Raw genomic sequence first — 23,634 nt, forward strand, 5'->3', positions numbered from 1 at the left:
CAACACAGAGGCATGTGTATGTAGCAAAGCTTACAGATACTGACAAAAAAAATGGAAAGATCAGCTGGGAATTAAAAAGGGGGAAAAGGCCTCCTTATCCATCATTGTCCACCTACACTACAGCCAAAAGCTGGAACTAACAAATGAGTATTTGCAGAGAAAAATGCTGGAGGATTGTTTGCTGTTGATTTTATAGAAGCGGGAATGATGGCCAATAATGGCATTCAGACTCAGAAATTGGAAAAGGAAAAAGACCATTAGGAAAAAAAGAAGAGACAAAGTTAATCCCCATTGCATGTGTACTCACTCGATAGTTAGAATGTGCCCGGTTGTTATAGAACATTCCCATTGGAATGTGCTCGGAGTAGCCAGGGGGGTACATTCCTGCAGAGAGTCCCGTCGGTACGTGATGTAAAACAAACCAAAACCCAGTTTCCTGCAGGAGAAAAACACACAACAGATTTGGCCTATGCTGGATGTTTGATACGTGAGGCATTAAACAGTAAAAAGGAGAAGCCTGGACATTTTGGGTGGACAAAGCATACCAATGCATTTTGAGAAACCATGCTTCAAGAGTAAGCATAGTGTCGTGGTTAGAGTGTTAGACTAGGACTGGGGAGATCTGGGTTCAAATCCCCATTCAGCCATGAAGCTCACTGGGTGACTTTGGGCCAGTCACTCTCTCCGAGCTCAGCATACTTCACACAGTTGCTGATATTAATTTATTATTGTATTAAATTTGTTACTCGCTTTTCTGCACATGTATGCACACTCAAAGCAACTTAATAGAAAATTAAAATAAAAAAGTTATATATGTACATAAAGATAAAAACTGTACGTAAGGCGGTGGAGCAACCCTTCTTCAGAAGGCTACACAACAGAAGCCCTTCAAAAGCCTCCCAAAGTTAAGAACCAAAGCCCTGGGAGAAGAGAAATGTTTTTGCCTAGCACCTAAAAATGGATAATGATGGCACTAGTTGTACCTCCCTGGAGAGGGCATTCCACAAACGAGGGGCCACCACTGAGAATGCCCGTTCTCGTCTTGCCACTCTCTGCACCTCCTTTGGAGGGGTCACCCAAAGAAGGGCCCTCCAATGCTGAGTGCAGGATCCGGGTTGGTATATATAAGGAGAAGCTATAAACGTCTGCTGAATCTTCTTCGGATACATTTCAGTTGATGAGGCCTGTTGACATGGACATAGACAATGGAGGCCTGATGATACATGTCTTTTCGACCCTTGTCCTTTTTAGCTTATTAAAACTTGCTGAGGGGGTGGATCTGGGGTATGGTGAATGTGTCTTTGCAGGAAGGAGTGGTCCCAACCACCCTGAAAGAGGCGGTGATCCAACTGCTCCTGAGAAGGCCACCCTGGACCCACTGGTTTGTTGCGACAACTACCGCCCGGTCACAAATACTCCCCTTTTACGGAAGGTGACTGAGAAGGCTGTAGGGCAGCAATTGCAAGTACTCTTGGAAGAAATAGATTATCTTGACCTATTCCAATCTGGATTCAGGCCTGGTTATGGAACTGAATTGGCCTTGGTCGCCCTGATGGATGAACTTTATTGGGAAAAGGACAGGAGGAAACACTAAAGAACCATATGAAATAAAAAAGAGGGGCAGCCTTGGGAAGGCTGCCTGCTGTGTCTCTGCATGTACCACAGATTCCTTTGGATTCGGAGACATGCTTAGAAGAGAGTGATGCAAGCACAACATGGAGCAGGGTCTCACTTTAGGGAATATAATTCCCCCATGTCTCTGCGCTGAGTCTAATTGGATCATTTCTCATTTTCACTCAGAGAATGCTGGCTGTTTGTCTCTGTGAGAGTCACTACTCTGAGCAATATGGGGATATGCAAGTGGAAACATTGTGGTGGAGTAAGTGTGCAGGTGCATGAGCACACATGCTCTTTTGAAGGCAGTTTACTCTCAATCTTTCATGCGCCAGGTGTCAAGCATAAAGAGTGCCATCAATTTTAATTTGGGTGCAGACAGCAGTATCTCGGAGCTATCAGTTATTTAAGAAACAATGGGTCATTTTAAACCAACAGTCAAAGAATCATGGGAGCTGAACATCTGATCATCAGAACAGAGCTTGGAAAAGTTACTTTTTTGAACTACAACTCCCATCAGCCCCAGCCAGCATGGCCACTGGATTGGGGTGATGGGAGCTGTTGTTCAAAAAAGTAATTTTTTCAAGCTCTGCATCAGAAGCCCATAGGTTCCCCACCTCTGCTGTCAAAAAATGAATGGAAGCGTGCATGATTGACAGGACAGGTGGGGAAAAGTTAGGTAGGAATGGATTTTGTTTCCAGTCCAAACTGGATGAAGTCATTGCATTTGGTTTTCAGAAGAACCCCAAATGCCAAAAAAAACCCCAGGTTTTGTTCCATCAAGTACTTAAAGGATTGGGGAGGGATAGGAATTAAACTCCCAAGGTTATTCCAGCTACTCTAAATTTGTACTCACTTCAGATCCTGCAGCTGCACAGTTTATAAGGTTGTTGTGTGGGTTGGCCAGCCAGAAGGTGGAGACGGCACTGATGGAGAGATCAGAAAAGACCAACGTGAAAAATGATTTCCAAAGGGGGCACGCAGAGGCAGCGGCATTTTATTTACTCAGGCTAGGCCAGGTCAGATAACTGAGCAGAAAAGTTGCCACCTTTGCAGATTGTAGCAACTGGGGTCCCATCCCAATCTCTCTCTCCCTCATCAGGACATGGCCTCGCTCGGGGTAGACCGGTAGAGCATCTGCCTTGCATGCAAAAAGGCCCTGATTCAATCGCTGACATCTACAGGTAGGGCTGGGAGGAAACCCTGCCTATAATCCTGGAAATCCACTGCCAACCATTGCAGACAATACTGAGCTAGATGGACCAATGGTCTGACTCGGGATAAGGCCGCTTCCTACGTTTCCATCATCATGTTCACAGCTGTCACACTTGTGACACAGCTCTACCTTGAAAACCGTCAGGGATCCCAGGAGGAATTTCTATGCCTACGAAATATCCAATACCAATTACATTTTAGGGCATGAGAAATGCTTTCTCAGACAAGCCAACAAAAAAGGGAGAGAAACTCTAGGACACCCTGCGTTTGCCAGGGGTTTGCTAAGTAAGAACTTCATTGTTTCTCTGGGTTTTCTTGGTACTGGAAGTTCCTGAAAGTTTTGAAAAGTGCTGTTGACCTTTCCAGTTGCTGCAGGGTTTTTTTTTTCCCCCAAGTTCTGTTTGTTCCTTCTCTTCCCCATCACCATTAATTTTTGTCCAGCAAACAGTTTGATTTTCATGGCCAGTCACTTACTTTGCCAAGTCCTGGCTGATGCTAGAACTATATCCCATACTGCCTATTTTCCAGGATTCCCATGATTAGTAAAACATGGTAAAATGTTTTGATTTCCACCCAAACATCCTTTATATTATATTGTTCAAATCTCATACACGACCCCATCATAAAATGAGATCTAGTTTGCACACAACTACCCCAAACCATGGCTAAGTGTGGCTGCGAGTGGACAACAGAAGTAAGGCTATCCCTGTCCAGATAGGCCACCAGCCGAAGCTGACAGACGGCTAGTATTGTCTACTCTGATTGACAGTGGCTCTCAGTGCCTTGGGCAGAATCCGGTTATTTTTAAAAACTTGAAATTCCACCCAGTGAATCTGGTGCCTTCCTGCATGCAGAGCATAGGCTCTGCCACTAAGCCATAACTGCACCTGGGAAAAAAATGTCATTAACAGCAAGGGATGACTTGTGAAAGGAGCACTTATCTGAAACAAGCGATTGCCTCCTGCCTGTATGTTCTAATGATTTGACTTATGTAGGAGAGATTAATTGCATGCGCCTAAGTCTCTTCCACTGAGATCAGCAGGATTAAAAGCTTAATTTTGGCTGGATCGCACCCAGTATTTTGTTGGTTTGGTAACCTGCCAGCAAGGCACACGCATGCAAAATGGAATTAAAAATTTAGGTGATTTTTTTTCCCCCAGGAAGGTACAGAAAAAGCTGAACAGAGTGTAGAGATGTTAAATTACTCCCAAACCGGCTATAATGTTATGCTACGATACACCAAGCAAATGTAAGCCAAGGGAAATTAAACAGTTTTATTTTTCAACTTACTTGCAATCTTGTCTAGGTTTAGGGGTGTATCCTGGGTAAGCTCCTTCTGTAATAGTCTTGCACATTCTTGTGTCCCGGTCAGATGGGAGCAATGTGCTCGGTTTCACCAAAAGTCCAAGGCAGTGATCAAAAGTATTGCGCACCTCGGGACCATCTTCAGTAAAAAAGCAGTGCCCCAAGGTGTCATAACCAACAACATCCTTGACCTGTGTACAGAAAAAAAAGGGGGGTGGGCATGAGGCTGGTTTTCCTAAATGCTCACAATAGCCTTTGTTTAGAATGTAATTGTGACGCCCACAGCGTTAATTATGCTCAGCTTTACAACAACCTGTTGCTAGGGTTATCTAAGAAGACAGGAACATGGGAAGTTGCCTTATAGTATTAACTATATCTAGCCTAGTATTGCCTACTCTGACTGGCAGTGGCTCTCCAAGGTCCCAGCCTCTCTTATCACCTATAAGTTCAACCTGATCCTTGTAACTAGACATGACAGGGATTGATTCTGGAGGCCTTCTAAAATGGGTTGTATTCAACTAAGTTCTATTCAGAGTAGACTCACTGAAAGTAATGAACCTAAAGTAGTCATGTGCATTAATTTCAATGGGTCTACTCTGAGTAGGACTAGTGCTGAAATAATGTTCCATCAAGCTTGTCTACATTACAGTTTGGAACCATTTATTTTTTAAACCAATTTAGAGCTGAGAATGGAGACAAACAATTGTGTGGGAATTTTTCCAACAGAGATGAAGGGGGCATGAGATCACCTGCTGTCTCTAATCAGAGTTTTGCAGGATCTGGGATACCGCAAACACTACCATGGATGTAAACTGGTTTAACAGTCATTTTGTTCTCCCAGAGGTCTCTAAGAATTGTTATTTGGGATTGTGTGTGTATGTGCCACTTTATTGCTCGAGTGGTCACAGGTATGCCCGGGAGCATGTACGAAGAGCCCTTCATTCATTCCGTTGCCATTGTAACGAACCCACCATGTGAATACCATGTGAATATCTATAAAAAGAGCATCAGGATGCCCCTCAATGGGTTGGAAACACAGTGAGTTCTTTTTAAAAAAACCACTTTCTGTGCATTTATTTACAGTAGGGCCCTGCTTACCGGCGTTCCGCTAATGCGGCGGCTTTCATTCCCCGTTTTAAAGCCGATTTTTGCGCTTTTGCAGCATTTTCGCGGCATTCTCATGCGACATGTCCCATTATACTCAATGGGGTTCCGATTTATGGCAATTTCCGCTTTACGGCAGGGGGCCGGAACGGAACCTGCCGTATAAGCGCGGCCCGCCTGTATTCATAAAAGTATTTATATACCGCCCACTCACCAAACGTCAGGGCAGTGTACAGCAATATAAAAGCATTTAAGAACAACACAAAACAATCATTAAAATGAGTGGCTAGCTACTCAAGAGACATTTGAAACAGCTGTATGGACCTGTCAGCGCAAAAACATCTTCAAGAGACACCTGAAAGTCAAATGAGGGGACGCCTGCTGCATCTCTGCCAGAAGAGTGTTTCACAGTGTGGGACCGGTGACACTCAGTGCCCAGCCTCTGGTTAAGGCAGTCAGGCCTCTGTAATACAGGGGACAACTAACAGTACTCCTCCGAATGATCTCAGTGATTGGTCTGGGATATATAAAATGTGCATGTGCATATAAGATGACATGGCTTTAAGTCAGAAGGTTTATAGATGTGACATCTAAATTTGGGGGCAAAATTGTCCCTTTCAGCAAAGGAAGAGACATGAATTACATATTGAATTACTGACACCATATGCTGCAGCTTGCTGGCCCTGATGCATATCCCTTGGAGTACTATCCTCTGTGAATCTTGGCAGACACCTTATCGGGCTCCAAATATATCAATATATATATATATATATATTTCTGGCTTGACATACTCTCTCCATTCATTCCGCCTCTCCACAACAAACCTTGGTATAAATCAGGCCAGAATTTAATGTTGCGGTTCAGCAGATTGTAACACACTCATTGGCAAGGTAATGAGGAAAGCAGAATGTGGTGGACTTTTAACACGCTACTTCTAGTGAGAATAATGTTTCAGACATTTTAATGTATAAAGATGGCAAGATCCCAAGCCCATCTACATTTGCTCCGCTAGGATAGAACACGATTAATGTAAGATCATTTTGATACAAGATTAGCTACCCATTTATAATCTTTATTGTGTGAACAATCCAGATAGTTAAAGACAGGCTAAAAGGGGGGAAATCCACATCTTTTCAATGCATCTTATGGTTGAAATGCTGACTATTCATTTATTGTGTCATTTCTGCTGTAATCATTTTGTCAGCACTTTTACACCCAAATCCTAAACCGTTTTACTTGGAAGCCAGCCCTGTTATTTTGGTGGGATTTATTCCCAAATACAGCTGCAATTCTACGCACATTTGCAGAAGATCGTCATGCAAGTATACTTCAAAGTGAGCGCAACTGAGTTCAGTGAGGCTTACTCCCAAATGTGTGTGCAGAGAACTGCCGTTTCATTTTCTTATCAAATTATTTCTAGCTGGCTTGTGTATATATCCAACCACACAAGTAACCTGCAGGAGCTCAACTCCAGATGTAAAGTTGTTCTGCTGGACCACATTAGAAGTTACATTCTGGTTTCAGCAGCAGCCAACATCTGGGTCATTCATCCAAATGTGTGACGGGGTGCATTCCAATGTTTAATTACATACACCCACTTTTCAACTATAATAGGGAAAACAGTATCAGACAGCAGGGCACACAAATTATTTACTAACTATTTCTGCAAACAGCAGAAACATTACAAGAGGGGGAAGGCCGTCGTGCATCCCCTCCTTAAGAAACCTTCCTCGGATCTGGAGGTTTGTGACAACTACTGTCCAGTTGCAAATAACCCCTTTTGGGGCAAGAGCGTTGAGAGAGAGAGAGTAGTGACTGTTCAGTTTCAGGCTTACTTGCAAGACCCATTTCAATCTGGCTTCAGGCCCAGTTTCAGCACAGAACTCCTGCTCCGCAAGGTACTTACCGTCGCGGGGCGAGATTTGAGGCCCGGGATTGAAGCCCTAGCCGCCATGTTAAGGAAGGGTAGGCGCGCCAGGACTGGCGTGATGCCATCAAGGCGCGCCATGGATGACGGGAGGCCAAGCCTATTTAAGCTCACACCGGCCCCCCAGCCACCTCTTCTCTTCTTCGGCACCCGACCTACCCTCCCTCTGCTGCAGTGTGATTAATTTGGTCACTTCGGGGCTGACTAGGAATTTTTGACTTGCCTGCGTATTTTAGCCGGCGGGTTTCTTTTGCCTACTCCATACTGTGGTTAGCGGTGAGGGTGCTCAGGGTTAGCACGGGTGCATTATAGTTATTAGGTTGATTTGGCTGTTTGATCTTAATATCTTAATAGGTCGCTTTATGGCAAGGAAGTGCGGGAAAGGTTAAAGGTGAAGGGCAGCTAGGTGACACCTTTAGGCACCTTTGGAGGTGATTGGCGGTTCTGGAGGCCTGCAGCTCCGGGTTATACGGCCTGAGGGCAGGATACGGGTCGCCTTTGAGGCCAACATGTCTCATCCACTCGGAGTTTCAGGGCACCAGGGGCAGGCGGTGACCCAGGTTGGCCTTCCTACACACCCTATGGGTGTGGTCAGGGCAAGGGGTTGGCAGATTGGCAGCCCCTTGCCTGGCAGGGGTTGAATCTCCCCAATAGCTGCAAGCAGGCTTTGCCTGACTCACCAGGAGAATCCCGCACTTATGTTCCCCTCTGCAGGTTCATTATACAATGTGAATTTGGTTAATAAAGTGGCCCATTATTTAACCCAAATATATATTGTGTCTGTGTCTTATTTCACCCCTGGGCTGCAAACAGTCCTGGTCTCCTGGTTGAGCCTACCATTTGATTACTGTAATGTGCTCTACATGGAGCTATCCTTGACAACGGGTTAGAAACTGCAACTAGCGCAGAGTGCAGCCACCAGAATCTTCAGCAGCTCAACAAGCCTGGATCATATAATGCTGATTACATGGGCAAGAGCCGTCGCTCTGGTAGATTACCTGCAGAAGGTCCCAAGTTCATTTCCTGGCATCTCAGGACGGTTTGGAAGACACCCCTGCTTGAAACTGTGGAGAGCTGGTGCCGTTCAATGTAGGCAAAGCTGAGCTAGATGGACCAGTCTGACTCACTATAAAGGTAGCTTCCTATTCAGAGCTTGGAAAAGTTACTTTTTTAAACTACAGCTCCCATCAGCCCCAGCTAGCATGGCCACTGGATTGGGCTGATGGGAGTTGTACTTCAAACAAGTAACTTTTCCAAGCTCTGGTTCTTATCATTCTGAAGGATCTGCACCAGTTGCCCATATGCAACTGAGCCCAATTCAAGGTGGCAGGCTTGTTTTATTCCAGCAGGCATTTTAACTGAATTCCGATTGTATAGTTTTAACCAATTTGTTTGTTTATTGTATCGAGGTATTTCTGACTGCTTATTGTCATCAAACAATATATATACATTGTCAAAATAAAATTAAAAATAAATAAAATAACTTTGAAAGCCCTGAACGACTTGGGACGGAAATATCTGAAGGAGTGCTTCTCCCTGTGACACAGGACAGGGCCTTCCCTGTGGTGGCTCTGAAATGATGGGGATATTACCCACTGTATGTTTTATATTTGCGTATCTGCACCGGAAGTTTTCATCATTATTTCATTGCTTCTGTTTTATGATATCGAAGGTTTATTGTAGCCTGCCCAGGGGTCATGAAATTAATTAAAGGCAGGTTAGAAATGGAAAACAACTAATAAGTAATAAATTACAAGAGCAATCTTGTTATTTATGCAAAGGCTGTCAACTGATTTTGAAGACTTGCAGTAAAAACTGCAGCAGGGGTCTTAAATAGCTCCTTAAAAACTAATACATTTATTGCAGCATATGCTTTTGTGGATTACAGTCTATTACTTCATTGGATGCATGGGATGTTCTCCTAAATTGGGTGTAAGAAGAAAAAAAGGTATGCAGTGGGGCCAAAGGGCAATGCAATGCAAAAAGTACAGCCCGTGACATTCAATTACAGCTTAAATAGATGCAACATAAGAACAGCAACCAGAAAATCCCTCTAGGTAGCTGTTTTCTTCATTCCTATCAACTTGGCCGCATTCCCCTATTCCTTGCTTTTTGCTGTGGAAGTGCCCAGGAACATGGCTTCTTACCAGAATTTCTGTGAACTAAACATAATTCTTCTTTTTTGAAAAAGGCAAAAATGAGAGGCCGAATGCTTCCAAATCTTCTAAACTGATCCGCCCATTTGAGCCGCTGCAATGTCACACTCTGGATATTTGAGTTGGCAGAGGCACCATGAAAATCAATCAATGCAGGATCAGGGCTTAAAATTAGAATCAGTGATGAGGGTTTAGACTGGCTCTTGTTAATCAGCAGCTGTGCCGCCACCACCGCAGAGGATGTGTTTACGGTACCATAACTAGGAGAGTTTCCACTGCTTAACAGGCCTCTGGCAATCGTTGCTTTGCAGTTAATATATCTATTAGATTCTTGGCTGATCTGACATGCTAACTCTCCGTTTGGCTTCAAATTGGAAACCAGTTGTACAGTCTTATGTGCTTAATTCAGGTAAAGGAAAATTACAGCCAAATGTAAGAGCTATGGCAAAATTATACCTGCTTAATCTAAGAAGAGCCCTGCTGGATCCGATCACAGGGCCATCTATTTCTGGGCTAGCTTACAAACAGGGCCTGAAAGCCACAATCCTCCCCATTTTGGTCCCAATATCTAGTATTCAGAATTTCAGAGGCATTGCTATTTTGGTATACAAAACATTTATTTAGCTTTTATTCATTTAGCTCAGGTGCAGGGAACCTTTGATCCTCCAGATGTTGAGGAACTACAACTCCCATCAGCCCCAGCAAACATGGCCAATAGCCAGCAATGATGGGAGTTGTAGTTTAGCAACATCTGTAGTTCCAAAAGCTCCCCACAACTAGGGATGGAAAGATCTGTCAATTTCGGTTCTCTCCATATCTCATTTTTCCATTCTTCAATTCAGTTCTCCTTATTTCCGCAGCATTTGAAAATTCTCCAGCATTTTAGTGTGAATTTCTCCCAACAAACACATATTTGAGGCAGATTTGACTCATTGCAAGCAATTTCCTGTCATTTAATGCATTTTTGTATGTTATTTTAACTCATATATTCATTTTTATGCACCCTTTCCCCTAACATAAACATTTTTGTAAACTGGCGAACTGTATTGCAAAATTCAAATAAGTGTGAATTTTGAAGGATGGCTGTGTTTTAGTTCACATATTCTTTAGGAAAGTGTGAATTTGATAGAGTCAGCTTGAAATGTGAACCGAATTGAATTTCTCACCCGTCCCTAACCCACACCTGATCGAGCTGTTCCTTTTCCCTGTCCGCATTGCTTTCGCTGCCTGCGTTAACCCACCAACTCCAAGCATCAAGCCATGACAAGCACAATGGAGTACAGCAACAACCCCCACCTGTTTTGTTGTCTCCCTCTGGGTAGTTGTATAGATTGGGCCTGGAGGGAGAAGGCTAACAAGTGGGCAGTTTATTTGGGGGCGGGCAGTGCACAGAGAAGATCCCAAAAGGTTGAGTTGGCACTGACAAGGACAACTGAAAAAAACCCTCTTTTCTTTATGAATCTTCATTCATAGGATGGGTTTGTATGTTCAGCCCTGCAGTTGTGCCTTCAAGTCGATTATGACTTATGGCGACCCTATGAATCAGCGACCTCCAAGACCATCTGTCATGAACCACCCTTGTTCAGATCTTTAAGTTCAGGTGTGTGGTTTCCTTTATGGAATCAATCCATCTCTTGTTTGGCCTTCTTCTTTTTCTACTCCCTTCTGTTTTTCCCAGCATTATTGTCTTTTCTAGTAAATCATGTCTTCTCATTATGTGTCCGAAGTATGATAACCTCAGTTTCATCATGTTAGCGTCTAGTGAGTTCTGGTTTAATTTGTTCTAACACCCAATTATTTGTCTTTTTCACAGTCCATGGTACACACAAAGCTCTCCTCCAACACCACATTTCAAATGAGTTGATTTGAAGATTTATAAATAGTTGAAAATCAAAGAGCTCTCAATGGTGCACAAGTAGAAGTATAGATTAAAAAAACAGCTAAAATCTACACACCAATGTTTTCAAAAAAGCACACACAAATATGCATAAAACCATAATCATACACAAATAAAAATCAATAAGACGTAAGACAAATATGGCCAACTAATTTATATGCCTAGGTAGGCTGGCCAAAAAGGCAAAAAAAAAGTTTCCAGCAGGTATCTAAAGCAAAAGAATTGTCTAAACAACATTTCTTAACAACTATTTTTAATTATTGTTCTTATCAGCATTGACCTTTCACCTGGAGGTCCCACAGCAGGTTACAACAACTAAACAACACAATATTAAAATAATTAAAAGCAGAGTACAATTACAATAATAGGGTGGGTCCTCAAAAAAACCCCTCAAGGGCCAAAGGCCAGGATAAAGAGGTGCATCTTCAGCACATGACAAAAGGAAGGTGTCAGATGCACCTCTGTGAAGAGGGAATCCCACAGCTTGCCAAGAGAATGCCCTCTCCTGGGATGCCACCCCCCGCAAAAGTCTGACGCCAATGGAAGTGCCAAGATCCCCCAAGAAGGCAAGGATGCCCGCCTAATGTCAATGGGCAAGGAGTTCCAAAGCACAGGTACTGCCACAGTAAAAGATTGACTCCTCACAAATGTAGCATGGTGACTGAATCAAAGTTTCTTACCAGCAAACCATTGGAGCCATGGACTGTGACGCAACGAGAAAAGGCATGGTGGATGGCAATGTCTTTCACGTAGGTAGGAGGGTCGTAGCCTCCCTTCTCATCCACGTCTCTGGACATGTGGAAGTGGATTGGGTAGTGTCCCAGTGACTGCTGGCCCATGTGTTTCAGCTCCACCCCTTCCATATGCACAGCTTTAAAGCCAAGACCAATCTGGAAAACAACACACACTGTCGAACCACAGCAGGGAAGTCTTGAAACTTGTTTCCATCCCTTTTTTTCTTAAAAGGACAAGCCACTTTTTAGAAAAGTGTGATCCAGCCTAAGCAAAGCAGTTTTAAGCTTCTCTGACCTTAACGGAAGAGACTGCATATTGTGAGTCAGGATATATCTTGGAGCTTCCCCAGCTGCTTCCGAAGCATTCAGGGGGTTACCTTACTCTGCACCTGGTATCGTGGCTCATTCAACAAGAGCACCAGATGCTTACGCAGCACATTCAACAATTGTTCCTCTACAAGAGGTTTGTCGGGCAGCCACTTGGGCAAACCCAGATACATTGATCAAGTACTATAAGATGGACATTTACGTATCTGCAGCCGTGGGGAGGAGAGTTCCTTAGCAGGTGCTGTCGGGTCATTAAGGGGCACGTACCCACCCACAGAGGTGGTCAGCTCTGGAACATCCCATTTGGGGGTGTCCTGGTGCCCACCATTTTACTCACCTGGGGGCATCAGGACACTGCCAAAGCCCACCCTGAGATGTAACATGAGGATGAATAACACAAGGTAAATGGGGGGAGGTTGAAGGGTCAGGGAACTGACCTAGTTTGCAAGTTCATGTTTCATGTTGGCTTCAGCAAATTCAATGTTATTTTGAGTCATGATGGTACTTGGTGGCGAGGCCACTGAATCATTACACCTGACTCTTAAGATGCTTTCAAAGTGTCCTGCTAGGGGTTGTAGCCAACTAAGTCCTACTCAGAGTAGACTTATTGAAGTTAATTGATCTAAGTTAGCCATGTCTATTCATTTCAATGGGCCTTCTTCGTGTAGGACTAACACTGGATGCAAGTCAACATTTTTGCTTTTTGGGTATGTGTGTGAAGATTTTTGTAAACCACTGAAGAGACTGTTGTTTAGTATTAAGTGGTGTATAAGTATGTAAAAGAAATAAATTCTCATTTTAAAATTAGTGCACTTTAAATGTATATAAAGTACTGGGTGGATCATGCCCACAGCATGTAAAAAAATCTGCCCTCAAGGCTGTAGACACACCATACATGGCTTTCCCCAAAAGAAACCTGGGAACTTTACTTTATCCTTCACAGAACTACAATTCCCAGCACCCTTAACAAACTACAGTTCCCAGGATTCTTTAGGAGGTCATGTGTTTAAAATATATGGTGTGATATAAGATAAATATGGTACATATAAATAATGGCTCACTTAGACAAATTTAAAGTCTGTTTATAAAAAGGGACATCTAATTATTATTTGAGAGCCAGTGTGGTGTAGAGGTTAGAATGTTAGACTATGACCTGGGAGACAAGGGTTCGAATCCCCACATAGCCATGAAACTCACTGGATGACCTTGGGCCAGTCACTTCCTCTCAGCCTCAGAGGAAGGCAATGGTAAACCCCCTCTGAATACCACTTACCATGAAAACCCTATTCGTAGGGTTGCCATAAGTCAGAATCGACTTGAAGGCAGTCCATTCTATTATTATTTCTTTTAAATTAATAAAACATGTATGGTTATATTTAGATACTTCCAAAACTATTTTAACTATGATATTAAATCCCTTGGGTATTATCTGTATGCTCTTTTGTACACAGCTATAAATTATTTGTGCCATTGTGTGTAAATCATCTGCACTACTTGTATAGTACTATTATTATTAAAATTAAAAATAATAATTAAACATAATAATAAATGTACGGCACATGTGCAGCTGGAGATTTGTATACGCTATTTAGGGGCTCAGCATCATGTCAACTGGCAATGTAGAGGAGATGCACCACTGCAGAAAAAAAAAGGATAAATGATACCAAGCAATACCTTGATATGGCCGCCAAAGGTGTCAAAATCAAAGAAGGAACACAGATCACTGTTGTAACTGTAGCATCTGTCTGCCATCTCTCCTATCACCACAATGTTGCGGCTGAGCAGGCCTACTTCGGCCCTCATGTCAACCTCATCAACCACCTCTCCCATGTGAAGATACGTTGCTTTTCCTATATGAGCAGGAAATGAAAATTCGGCATTAGAACAAATCAATCATATATTTAAACTTTTTAAAATTCATTTCTATTTTTACTTAATTTTTAAAATTTATTTAATTATTACATTCAGATCCTGTCTTTCCTCCCAAAGGGAACCCAAAGTGGCGAACAAAAAGTGATAAAACACATCTTTAAAAACATCTTAAAAAGGAATTCCAACATAGGCGCAGACTGGGATAAGGTCTCTACTTAAAAGGCTTGTTGAAAGAGGAAAGTCTTCAGTAGGCACCAAAAAGGCAACAGAGACAGCGCCTGTCTAATATTTAGGGAGGGAATTCCATAGAGTCAGTGCTACAACTTTAATGCTCAGCTTCCTATGTTGTGCGGAACAGACCTCCTGATGAGATAGTATCTGCAGGAGGCCCTCACCTGCAGAGCAGAGTGATTGACTGGGTATGTAAAGGGTAAGACAATATTTCAGGTATCCTGGTCCCAAGCTGTATAGGGCTTTGTACACCAAAAGCACACACATGTATACATACAAAACATTTTTACATTGCTTAATACAATAGGGCCCCGCTTATACGGCAGGTTAGGGACCAGGCCCCCGCCGTAAAGCAGAAATCGCCGTAAAGCAGAACCCATTGACTTTAATGGGTCACGTCGCACGAAAATGATGCGAAAATGCCGCAAAACAGCAAAATCGGCTTTAAAACGGGGAATTTCCCGATTGAAAGCCGCCGCATCAGCGGAAAGCTGTAAAGCGGAATGCCGTAAAGCGGGGCCCTACTGTATTTCAAAAATCTCTAAGTGGTGTACAGTCTGAAAAACAAAGAGTTTTTGTATCCAGTGCAAGTCCTACTAAGGTAGGTTCATTCATTTCAGTGGGTGTACTCTGTGTAGGACTAGCATTGTATATTATCCAAACAATATATCATTAAAACAAAAGCACAACCAATAAAACCGGGATTAAAAACACATAAAGTCATATACAAGCAAATACAACTGAATTTCAGAGGACTCAAAGCACGTAAAACGGTGCCCAGTCTTATGGGTCAGGGAAAGCCTCTACAAGGCATCTGAAGCAACTGATGGTTGCTGCTTCACATAGGGCTGAGGAAAGGTCCTTCCACGCAACAGGCGCTACAGCAGAAAACGCCTGCTTTCGAGTCACCGCCCTATGATATTTTTGTAGGGTGCGGTGCCACAAGTAAAACTGCAGCAAATGATTGAAGTGATGACAGGTCTATGCAAGAAGGGCGGTCGGCCTTTCAGGTTGGATCATGTTTACGATGGCAAAACGATTAGCACAACCAGGCAACACCAGAGTGATCAGTACGGAGGTGGGGAGAGGATGATGGAACAGGGCGGGGAGCAGAACAGTGTGGGGAAGAAGAGGAAGAATGACACGAGAGAGAAGGGGCCCTTAGCACTGAACAGGATGAGTCCAGTTCTGTTTGCTAGCCTTTGACCTACCTTCCACTAACAGAAGGGGAAGAAGCTTCCCCTTCTGTCAGGAGGTGGAAAGACTATTTCCCCCGATTCCTCTTTCCCTCAGCAGCCTCCTGCACCTCCTTCCAAGCTGTTCTGGAGTGTCCCCTTAACTCTCTGGAGCAAATGTTCAGGGGAGGGGGATTGCTAGAAATCTTTTCCAGCCCCTTCCATTGACGGAGGCATCTTCTGGGTCAACAGGCCTTCTGGGGACAACTGGATTCAGTCCTTCAGGGCTTGATTATTCCACCGTGATGCCAAGGAATTTTATAACAGAATCGTATTGATATGAACTTTTTGATTTAAGAAATTTCCAAAAAACTGATTCCGCCAAATGATGCTGCTTTATACTGAGTCAAGCAATTGGCCCATCTAGCTCAGCGTCTTCTACACTGGGAGAAGCCAACATGGTTCTCTCCAGATATTGGACTCTACTCCTTTCAACCCAAACAACCTGGCCCAAGATCAGGGATGATGGGAGCTGTAATCCAACAGCATCTAGAGGGCACCGCAATAGCGACCTCTCGTCTATGTTCCGTGGTGGCTGATGCCCATTGGAGCTGGTGGGGCGGAAGGCAGGGAACCAGAGCTAATGATGGGCAGTGCAAATTAACACTAGTTTTGCCCCTCTCTTCCTCCCTGCTAAACAGTGAGACGGAGGAGGAGGAGGAAGCTGACAGCCATGGCCACTCCCTGAATTGGTTATAAGTAAGAAGGCAGGCAAGTGTGGACTGAGGCTGGTGGGGCAATGCCCCACTAGCCCCAATGGACCAGTCTCCACTGTACACACTGACTAGTAGTGGCTCTGTTTTCAGCCAGGGGACTTTCCCAACCCTACCTGGAGATGCCCAAGGCTGGACCTGGGATCTTCTGCACGCAACGCATATGTTCTACCACTCGGCTATGATGGCCGTTCCCTAATCAACCTAGGCTGCATATGCATCGTACATCCAAAGCACATGACATTCCCCAAACAATCCTGGGAGATGTTGTTTGTTAAGGAAGCTGGGACAACTTGCAGCTCTGTGAGGGGGAAACTGCAGTTGCAGGATTCTTTGAGGAAAGGCATGCGCTTTATATGTATGGTGTGTACATGGCCTTATTAACAGCCTGTTCACTATGAATGTTTCCAGCTAAGTAAGTGCCACCAAGTTCAGTAGGGCTTACTTCCAAGTATGCACACACAGGATTGCAGCTTATATATTGCAACATGAAATAAACGTGATTCCTTCCCGCTTCTTCCCCTCAACCGGTAAAAATACCTGAACCAGAGAAGTCTTTTAAAATCTCTCTCTCTCTCTCTCTCTCTCTCTCTGTGTGTGTGTGTGTGTGTAATACATCTGTGTATTATCCACAAATGGCATATGTACACACCACCTCTCCCCTGATTTGGCTATTTTGCAGGGGGGCGGGAGGAAGCAGCAAAAGATTACATTATAGCCCACATTCTGAACTGGTCCAGTAAAAACAAGCAATACACTCATTAAATAAACACTGTGCTAAATAGGGGGGGGGGGTTTAAAAAAGAAAAAGTTTTACATTTGCACATATTTTGTTTCAGGAGAAGCATACACATATACCTGGAAATAAATGCCAAAAGCTGAGAAATATCCAAGAAAGAATTACTTCTTGCAGAGAATGTATAGGAAAAGGGTTATCTGCCTATAAAAAAAAACTGTTATAAGAATGCTCATCACTCTGACCAGGAGGAGTGAGTATTTCAAGGTCCTTGGAAGCTGCAATTACAGTAAAAAGGGGTTTGACTAGCGTCGTGTGCTCCCATTTTCAGACAGAGGTGAAGACGCACTGGAACTGGCAGAACTAGAATCAAGTTTGCCATTTCATTTGCACAGGCCATTCTGGTTCTAAATTCTTAAACCCTGTAGCGTGGGACTAGGGTTGCCACATTCCAATCCCACAAATCCAGGCAGGCTAATTTGCATATCATGCAGATTATTTGTAGATTATGCAAATTAAGCATATTAAAGGTTGCATTATCCCATTGTTTTGTTTTTATGCCTAGTAATGACCACCAAAAACTGGGGGAGGATGGGAGGAATTAAAACAAAAACTTACATTTTCAGCCTTAAATGCCTTGACTCTAGTTTCCAACACTATGGAATATTTATTTGTTTAAGAGGATTTAGATTCTGCCCTTCCACTGTTAAAAACAGAGCTCAGGGCAGCTTATGAACATAATAAAAACAATAAAAACACACAATCAATGTAAAAGCACAATAGAAACACAAAATAGAAACAAACACAAAAGATGTCAATGCAGCAGTATAAAACAAACACAAACGTAAAACAAAAAGTCAGCAAAACATCAATTAAAAGCAATATTTGACTGAGAGGTTGCCCCCACCAACAATTAGGAAATGTGAAATGAAGACACCACTACAAATTGTAACGCAGTTAGAAATTGAGATTTCAATATTATTAGTTTAGTCAATCATCTTATCTAACGAGAGTAGTCTGAGCATGTGAGCAGTGTCTTTCGTACACTGATTCCCACATACCAGATCAGGGTGAGGGAAAATGCAGCCTTCTTTGATAAAGGCTGGAGCTTGATGGAGACTTGAGTGCTGGCACCTCTTTTAAAAAATGCAGTGAGTTCTAGACACCTGGCAAGCTGTGCTAGCATTAGACAGGGCAGCTGTTCCATTCCTATTGGCCTTAAAGGGGAAAAAGTCACTCCTATTGGTCTCAAGGGGGGTAAGGTTACACCCCCTCTGCATTGAGAAGAGAGACTCGTGTGTGTGTGTGTGTGTGCACGCACGCACACACACACACATATCCCTGGAGAGAAAATGAAGCAAGGTGATCTTTAGTGGGGAGATGCCTGCCCATCATTTTGAAGAAGTCTATGTATTACTAATGTTCATTGTTTTGTGTGCCACCCTGGGCTCCTTCTGGGAGGAAGGGCGGGATGTAAATTGAATAATAAATAATTGTAGTGAGCAACAGAAGGATATGTATTAAAAATACTTTTTAGCCTTTTCTGAACTGCTGCTCTGCCAGGCAACAGGGTGAGCGAGGCTGCATTCCAACACAACTTTACTTGGGAGTAAGCACCAATTAATAAGAAGGGGGCAGGGCCAAAAATGCAAATGCTAATACAGCAGCCTTTTCTACAGAGGGCTTTGCTTTTTATATCTTGTATTTGTTTGGGGGAGGGAGTGTTTGGTGGATTCAGATCCCTTTATTCCATCCTCCATGATGCTCCCATTGCATTCACCACTTAAGGGACATAGCCAGAGACACAGAGGCAATTGAGATGAATGCTGCTTGAGTGGCTCGGGGGTTACGTGCCCTGCCACCTGTGCAGCCGTGGGCAGCCTGCATCGTTCCAAGGAGCCCAGTTGCCCCCAGCTGGTAGTTGTGGACAAGGAAGGGGCGGGCTTGTGCAGCTCTGCCAAGCTGAGCAGGCCCTAGCCAGCTGGGGAAGACAAGCCTAGAGGGAGGCAATGGTAAACCCCTCTGAATACTGCTTACCATGAACGCCCTATTCATAGGGTCGCCATAAGTCGGGATCGACTTGAAGGCAGTCCATCCATCTCCTACCTGACTCAGCTAGTAAGTCTACGGATAAGAAGCAGAGCTGCACGTGTTGATCAAGTGAGCATGTGCAGTTTTCTAAACTGCTAAATTCTTTTTTTTTTTTCAATAATTTTTATTCAGATTTTCATAAAACATACAAGACGAAATCATAAAACATTCAAAGACAAAAAACAAAATCAAAAATAGTTAAACAAAAAGAAAAAAAGAAAAAAAAACAAAAATAAAAAATAAAGAGTAAAATATTGACTTCCCATTTGTCAAAGATCAAATCAGTTATAAGTCTATAATATATAACAATCCTGTCTCTTAAGTCATATTATAAAATCACTTTCCTCCAGTAGTTATCTTACTTAATCATCAAATCTCATAAACATTACTTTATTCTTTCCACAAAAAGTCAAAGAGAGGTTTCAATTCTTTAAGAAATATATCTATCAATTTTTTTTTCCAGATAAGCATATCGATTAATCCATCTCATTACTAATTATGATAATCTTATTGTCATAACCATAGTCAAAATAAACATTTCAATTAATCCATCACATCAGAATCTGTTAGGTTCAGTAATTTCAGTAGCCATTGTTCTATTATCCCTATTAGTTCCATTTTCCATCTTCCATCTTCAGTAGTCTTGTTAAGTCCAGTAATTTCAGTATCCAATCTTCCATTATCAGTATTCCATAATAATCTTGCTGTCAAAGCCATAGTCATATAGTAAGAGTCTGATGGGAATTACCTCTATCCCAAATATTTTCTTGCCATCCATTCTGAATAGGTTGCTGAAATACTGCTGTAAAATCATATCTCTGTTCTTTTTTTCAAAATACACTGGGTCATCTCTTGAAAGTTTTTCCATTGTCACATGGCTGCAGTTAATTCCATAGATTTTCTCTATATTGGGCTCCATCACATCATTCCAGTCCAGAAGATTATCCATGCCATTGATAACTTTATCTCTAGAATCTTCATTAATTTCTTCAGAGATAACATTGAGTTCCAAACAATAGATTTTATTTCTAAAGTCCATAGACTCCAAATCTTGTTCCTGTTCCACGTTTGTTCCAATCTCCGGGATCTCCTCTCTCACAGGGACCCCTGTTCCAGTCTCCAGGGTCTCCTCTCTCACAGGGACCCCTGTTCCAGTCTCCAGGGTCTCCTCTCTCACAAGGACCCCTATGTCTTTAATCTCCTGTGTCTCCAAACAATAGATTTTGTTTCTAAAGTCCATAGACTCCAAATCTTTTTCCTGTTCCACGTTTGTTCCAATCTCCAGGGTCACCTCTCTCACAGGGACCCCTATATCTTTAATCTCCTGCTTCATTTTACTCAATTCAATTTTCAGCTCCTTACAACCCTGTCGCAGGTTTTGTTTCGTTATCTCAATCTCATCCATTATTTTCTGAAACATAGTTATTTCCAGATTCTCAGCCACTTTCTTAATTGCCATTTTAAAAGAAAAATATAGGAAAACCACTTCTTATTTCAGCAACAATTGGGTTAATACTCCAAACTTGGTGACATCACAGTATAAACAGAGCAGACAGCCTTATCTCTCCATGCTTAAGTAAACAAAATGCAGTTCCCAGGATCGAAACAATTAATGGCGGTCGTCAGGAAACAGATTCGTCAAAATAAAATAGACCAAAAAGAGAGTAGTCTCAGACAATATAATATTCTTCAAAATAAAAATCTGGAATAGAAATCCCTCTTCTGTGTATATCTTTAGAATGCAAATCCAGGACAGCTTTTTGCAACAAAAACAGAGATAAGCTATTAATTAGTGAGTAGCAGAGAGAAGTTATGGCTCCCCAGTGAGATGTCAAAAACCGATCAATCTGGCAAATCTCTTTTAAACAGCAACAATTTAAGTCAAGTAAAAGAAAAATATAGAAAGAAGGGTGCTTGCCTGTTAGTGCGTTCTCTCTTAGAAGATAAGATGAACGTTCGCTTTATCAGATAGAGCTTGTTGTTGAAAATCCGTCCCACCTTCGTCGGCTGGACCTCGTCCCATAAATTAATGAGATCTGGTCGTCCCAACAAAAATAGGCTTTGAGGTTAATCTCTTCGTTTCTCCCTACCCGGGAGAAGTTTAATCAGTCAAAAAAAAAAAAAAATCTGACTGATATATCTGAATAAGCTTCTTTTGAGGCAGGAGCCCGTCTCAAAAGCAGGCACAGGCTAAGTCACCCTTCCCGGAAGTCCTAAACTGCTAAATTCTGCATATGCAGCAGAAGGCAGACTAAAATTCTTGATTTTCCCAGGACAGCTGTGGTCTAATTGGCTAAGAATAATGGAAGGCAGGAGTAGACTGATTTTTCACAAAGCAATTGGGCAGAAAACTGCCTCCACATTTTTGCCTTGTATCTCTGGATCCACAAGGGCTAGAGACTTGATTTTTAAAAAAAATGAAAGCTGGGAATCTATGCCACCTAATGGGCTAAGCAGGCAGCAGGTAGCATGGCTAGAATTTGATACAACCAGGCTAACTGGGCAATATGGCAACCCTAGATGGGACAAGGCACATGCCTACAGGACTGTCTTGTTGTCCATTGGGACTAGGGATGGGTGAGAAATTCAATTTATCTTATTTGCACTTTCTGAAACAATATGAAAACTGAAACACAGCCATCCCTCAAAATTCTCACTTATCTGAATTTTGCAGTGCAATTTGCCAACCATGCAATGTTTACAAAAATGCATATGTTAGAGGAAAGTGTGCTTAAAAAAATGACTTTATGAGTGAAAATAAAATACAAAAATGCATTATATGATGAGAAACTGCTGGCAAAAATGTGTACATTTGTCAAAACTGCCTACAAAAAAGAGAAAGATTCACAATAAAATTGCTGGAGAATTTTCATGAGGATTTAAAAAAAAATCGCAAATTGCTGCAGAAATGTGGCGAACAGATTTTAAATTGGAAAAATGAGAAAGCGAGAGAACTGAAATTGGCAGATCCTTCCATGCCTAGCTGGGATATTCGCTGCAAGTCGCCCCCCGTTGCAAAACCGCTATCTGTTCCAAATCTTGCTACAATACGCCTTCACCTTACACAGGAGACAGAGGGAGTTATCACACCCACTATTCACTTCCATTGACAATCGATGGAGAAGGTGGTATTATTTGATCCTGCTGCGACTGTTGTTTGCTGAAGCAGATCTGACCACAAGGTGTTATCAGATGGAGACCTGGCGGAGCCAGAAAGAGGAGATTTCTGCAAAACTTCATACGAAACTTTGATAAGGAGGGCAAAAGAATTCATCTGTGTCCAGTGGTACAGATAGTAAATAAAAACCAGCTCCCCCCCCGTCCTTTTCAGTGTCCATCTATTTTCTGTTGTGGCACCTTAAAAATGGCTTTTCTTTATCCCCAGTATCTGCATTGCTTCATTTACCTCCATTTTCAAAAACATTCTTTAAAACATACCATTAGTTCACTTTTATTATGTATACTCCTGTCAAATTCCTTAAAGGCTGCAAAGTTAACAAGAGTAACATACATGCTTCAGATAATTTGCTATTGACTCAGAGCAATTATATATATTCTGCTGTCAGTTTGCTATGCAGTTTAATAGCATGAGTGCAAAACAAGAAAAAAGAAAAAGCTGGTTTTCAACATCTGACATAAAGACCTGCTATCTGCAAACAGAAAACACACATAAAAACCAAAAGATGTCCCTGGGTAAGGTTCAAGCAGTGGGCAAATAAGCCCTTCAAGTAATCCATTGTAAAAGTTGCTGTATTTATTTTGTGTGTTCTCCCCCTGCAACATTTTCTTTAATCTCCCACAATTTTTGGCTTATTTTCTGTTTAGTCTTGCTGGGCAGATGATGTTTACATGGTAAAACTTCCCGTTAGAATGTTTTCAGTTTTGATGCCGTTGGATTCTTTCTGTGGAATCATTTCACATTTAAAATGCAAATACATTGAAGGGGCGTGGCGAGGAATGGCGAGAAACTGAGTTCAGTTTTACATTTAAAGGCAAAACGATCTAATTTGCACTTTCCGAAACTATATATTATGAACTGAAACACAGCCATCCTTCAAAATTCACACTTCCCCAGATTTTGCGGTATAGTTCTCCAACTAAATAATGTCACAAAAATGCACACACTAGGATAAAGTGTGCAGGTTAAGGCATATATTACTGAAAGTATCGCACAAAAATGCATCATATTAGAGGAAATTTGCTTTGCAAAAATGTGCACATTAGGCAAAATTGCATATAAAATATGTATACTAGGAGAAATTTGAAAAATGAACGGAAATGTGGAGAACTGAACTTAAGATTGGCAAAATGAGAAACCAAAATGGACAAATTCACTCAGCCCTAGGCATGGTACAAGTTTTCTAAAATAATTTTCTTGGGTATCCTACACAACTCGCTTTATGGCAACTATACATGCCAAGGTTTTAGAATAACAAGATGCCAGGCTTGCATGTGCTAGGGTTTTAATTAATACTTG

At 42.3% G+C, this 23,634-nt stretch overlaps 1 protein-coding gene across 2 annotated transcripts in view; it reads right to left on the reverse strand.

Annotated features, from left to right (window-relative positions):
- The window catches only part of CEMIP (cell migration inducing hyaluronidase 1), a 182,029-nt gene that overhangs the window by 29,406 nt on the left and 128,989 nt on the right, over positions 1-23,634 (reverse strand). For both annotated transcript variants that reach the window (XM_061595567.1, XM_061595568.1), the window contains exons 12-16: positions 13,954-14,129; positions 11,899-12,108; positions 4,120-4,325; positions 2,471-2,540; positions 308-436 (exon numbers count right to left, since the gene is read on the reverse strand). In XM_061595567.1, the coding sequence (XP_061451551.1) occupies positions 308-436; positions 2,471-2,540; positions 4,120-4,325; positions 11,899-12,108; positions 13,954-14,129 (791 nt within the window). The remainder of the gene's footprint in view (positions 1-307; positions 437-2,470; positions 2,541-4,119; positions 4,326-11,898; positions 12,109-13,953; positions 14,130-23,634) is intronic.

This window comes from Rhineura floridana, chromosome 14 (assembly GCF_030035675.1).
Source record: "Rhineura floridana isolate rRhiFlo1 chromosome 14, rRhiFlo1.hap2, whole genome shotgun sequence".
Classification (NCBI taxonomy): domain Eukaryota; kingdom Metazoa; phylum Chordata; class Lepidosauria; order Squamata; family Rhineuridae; genus Rhineura; species Rhineura floridana.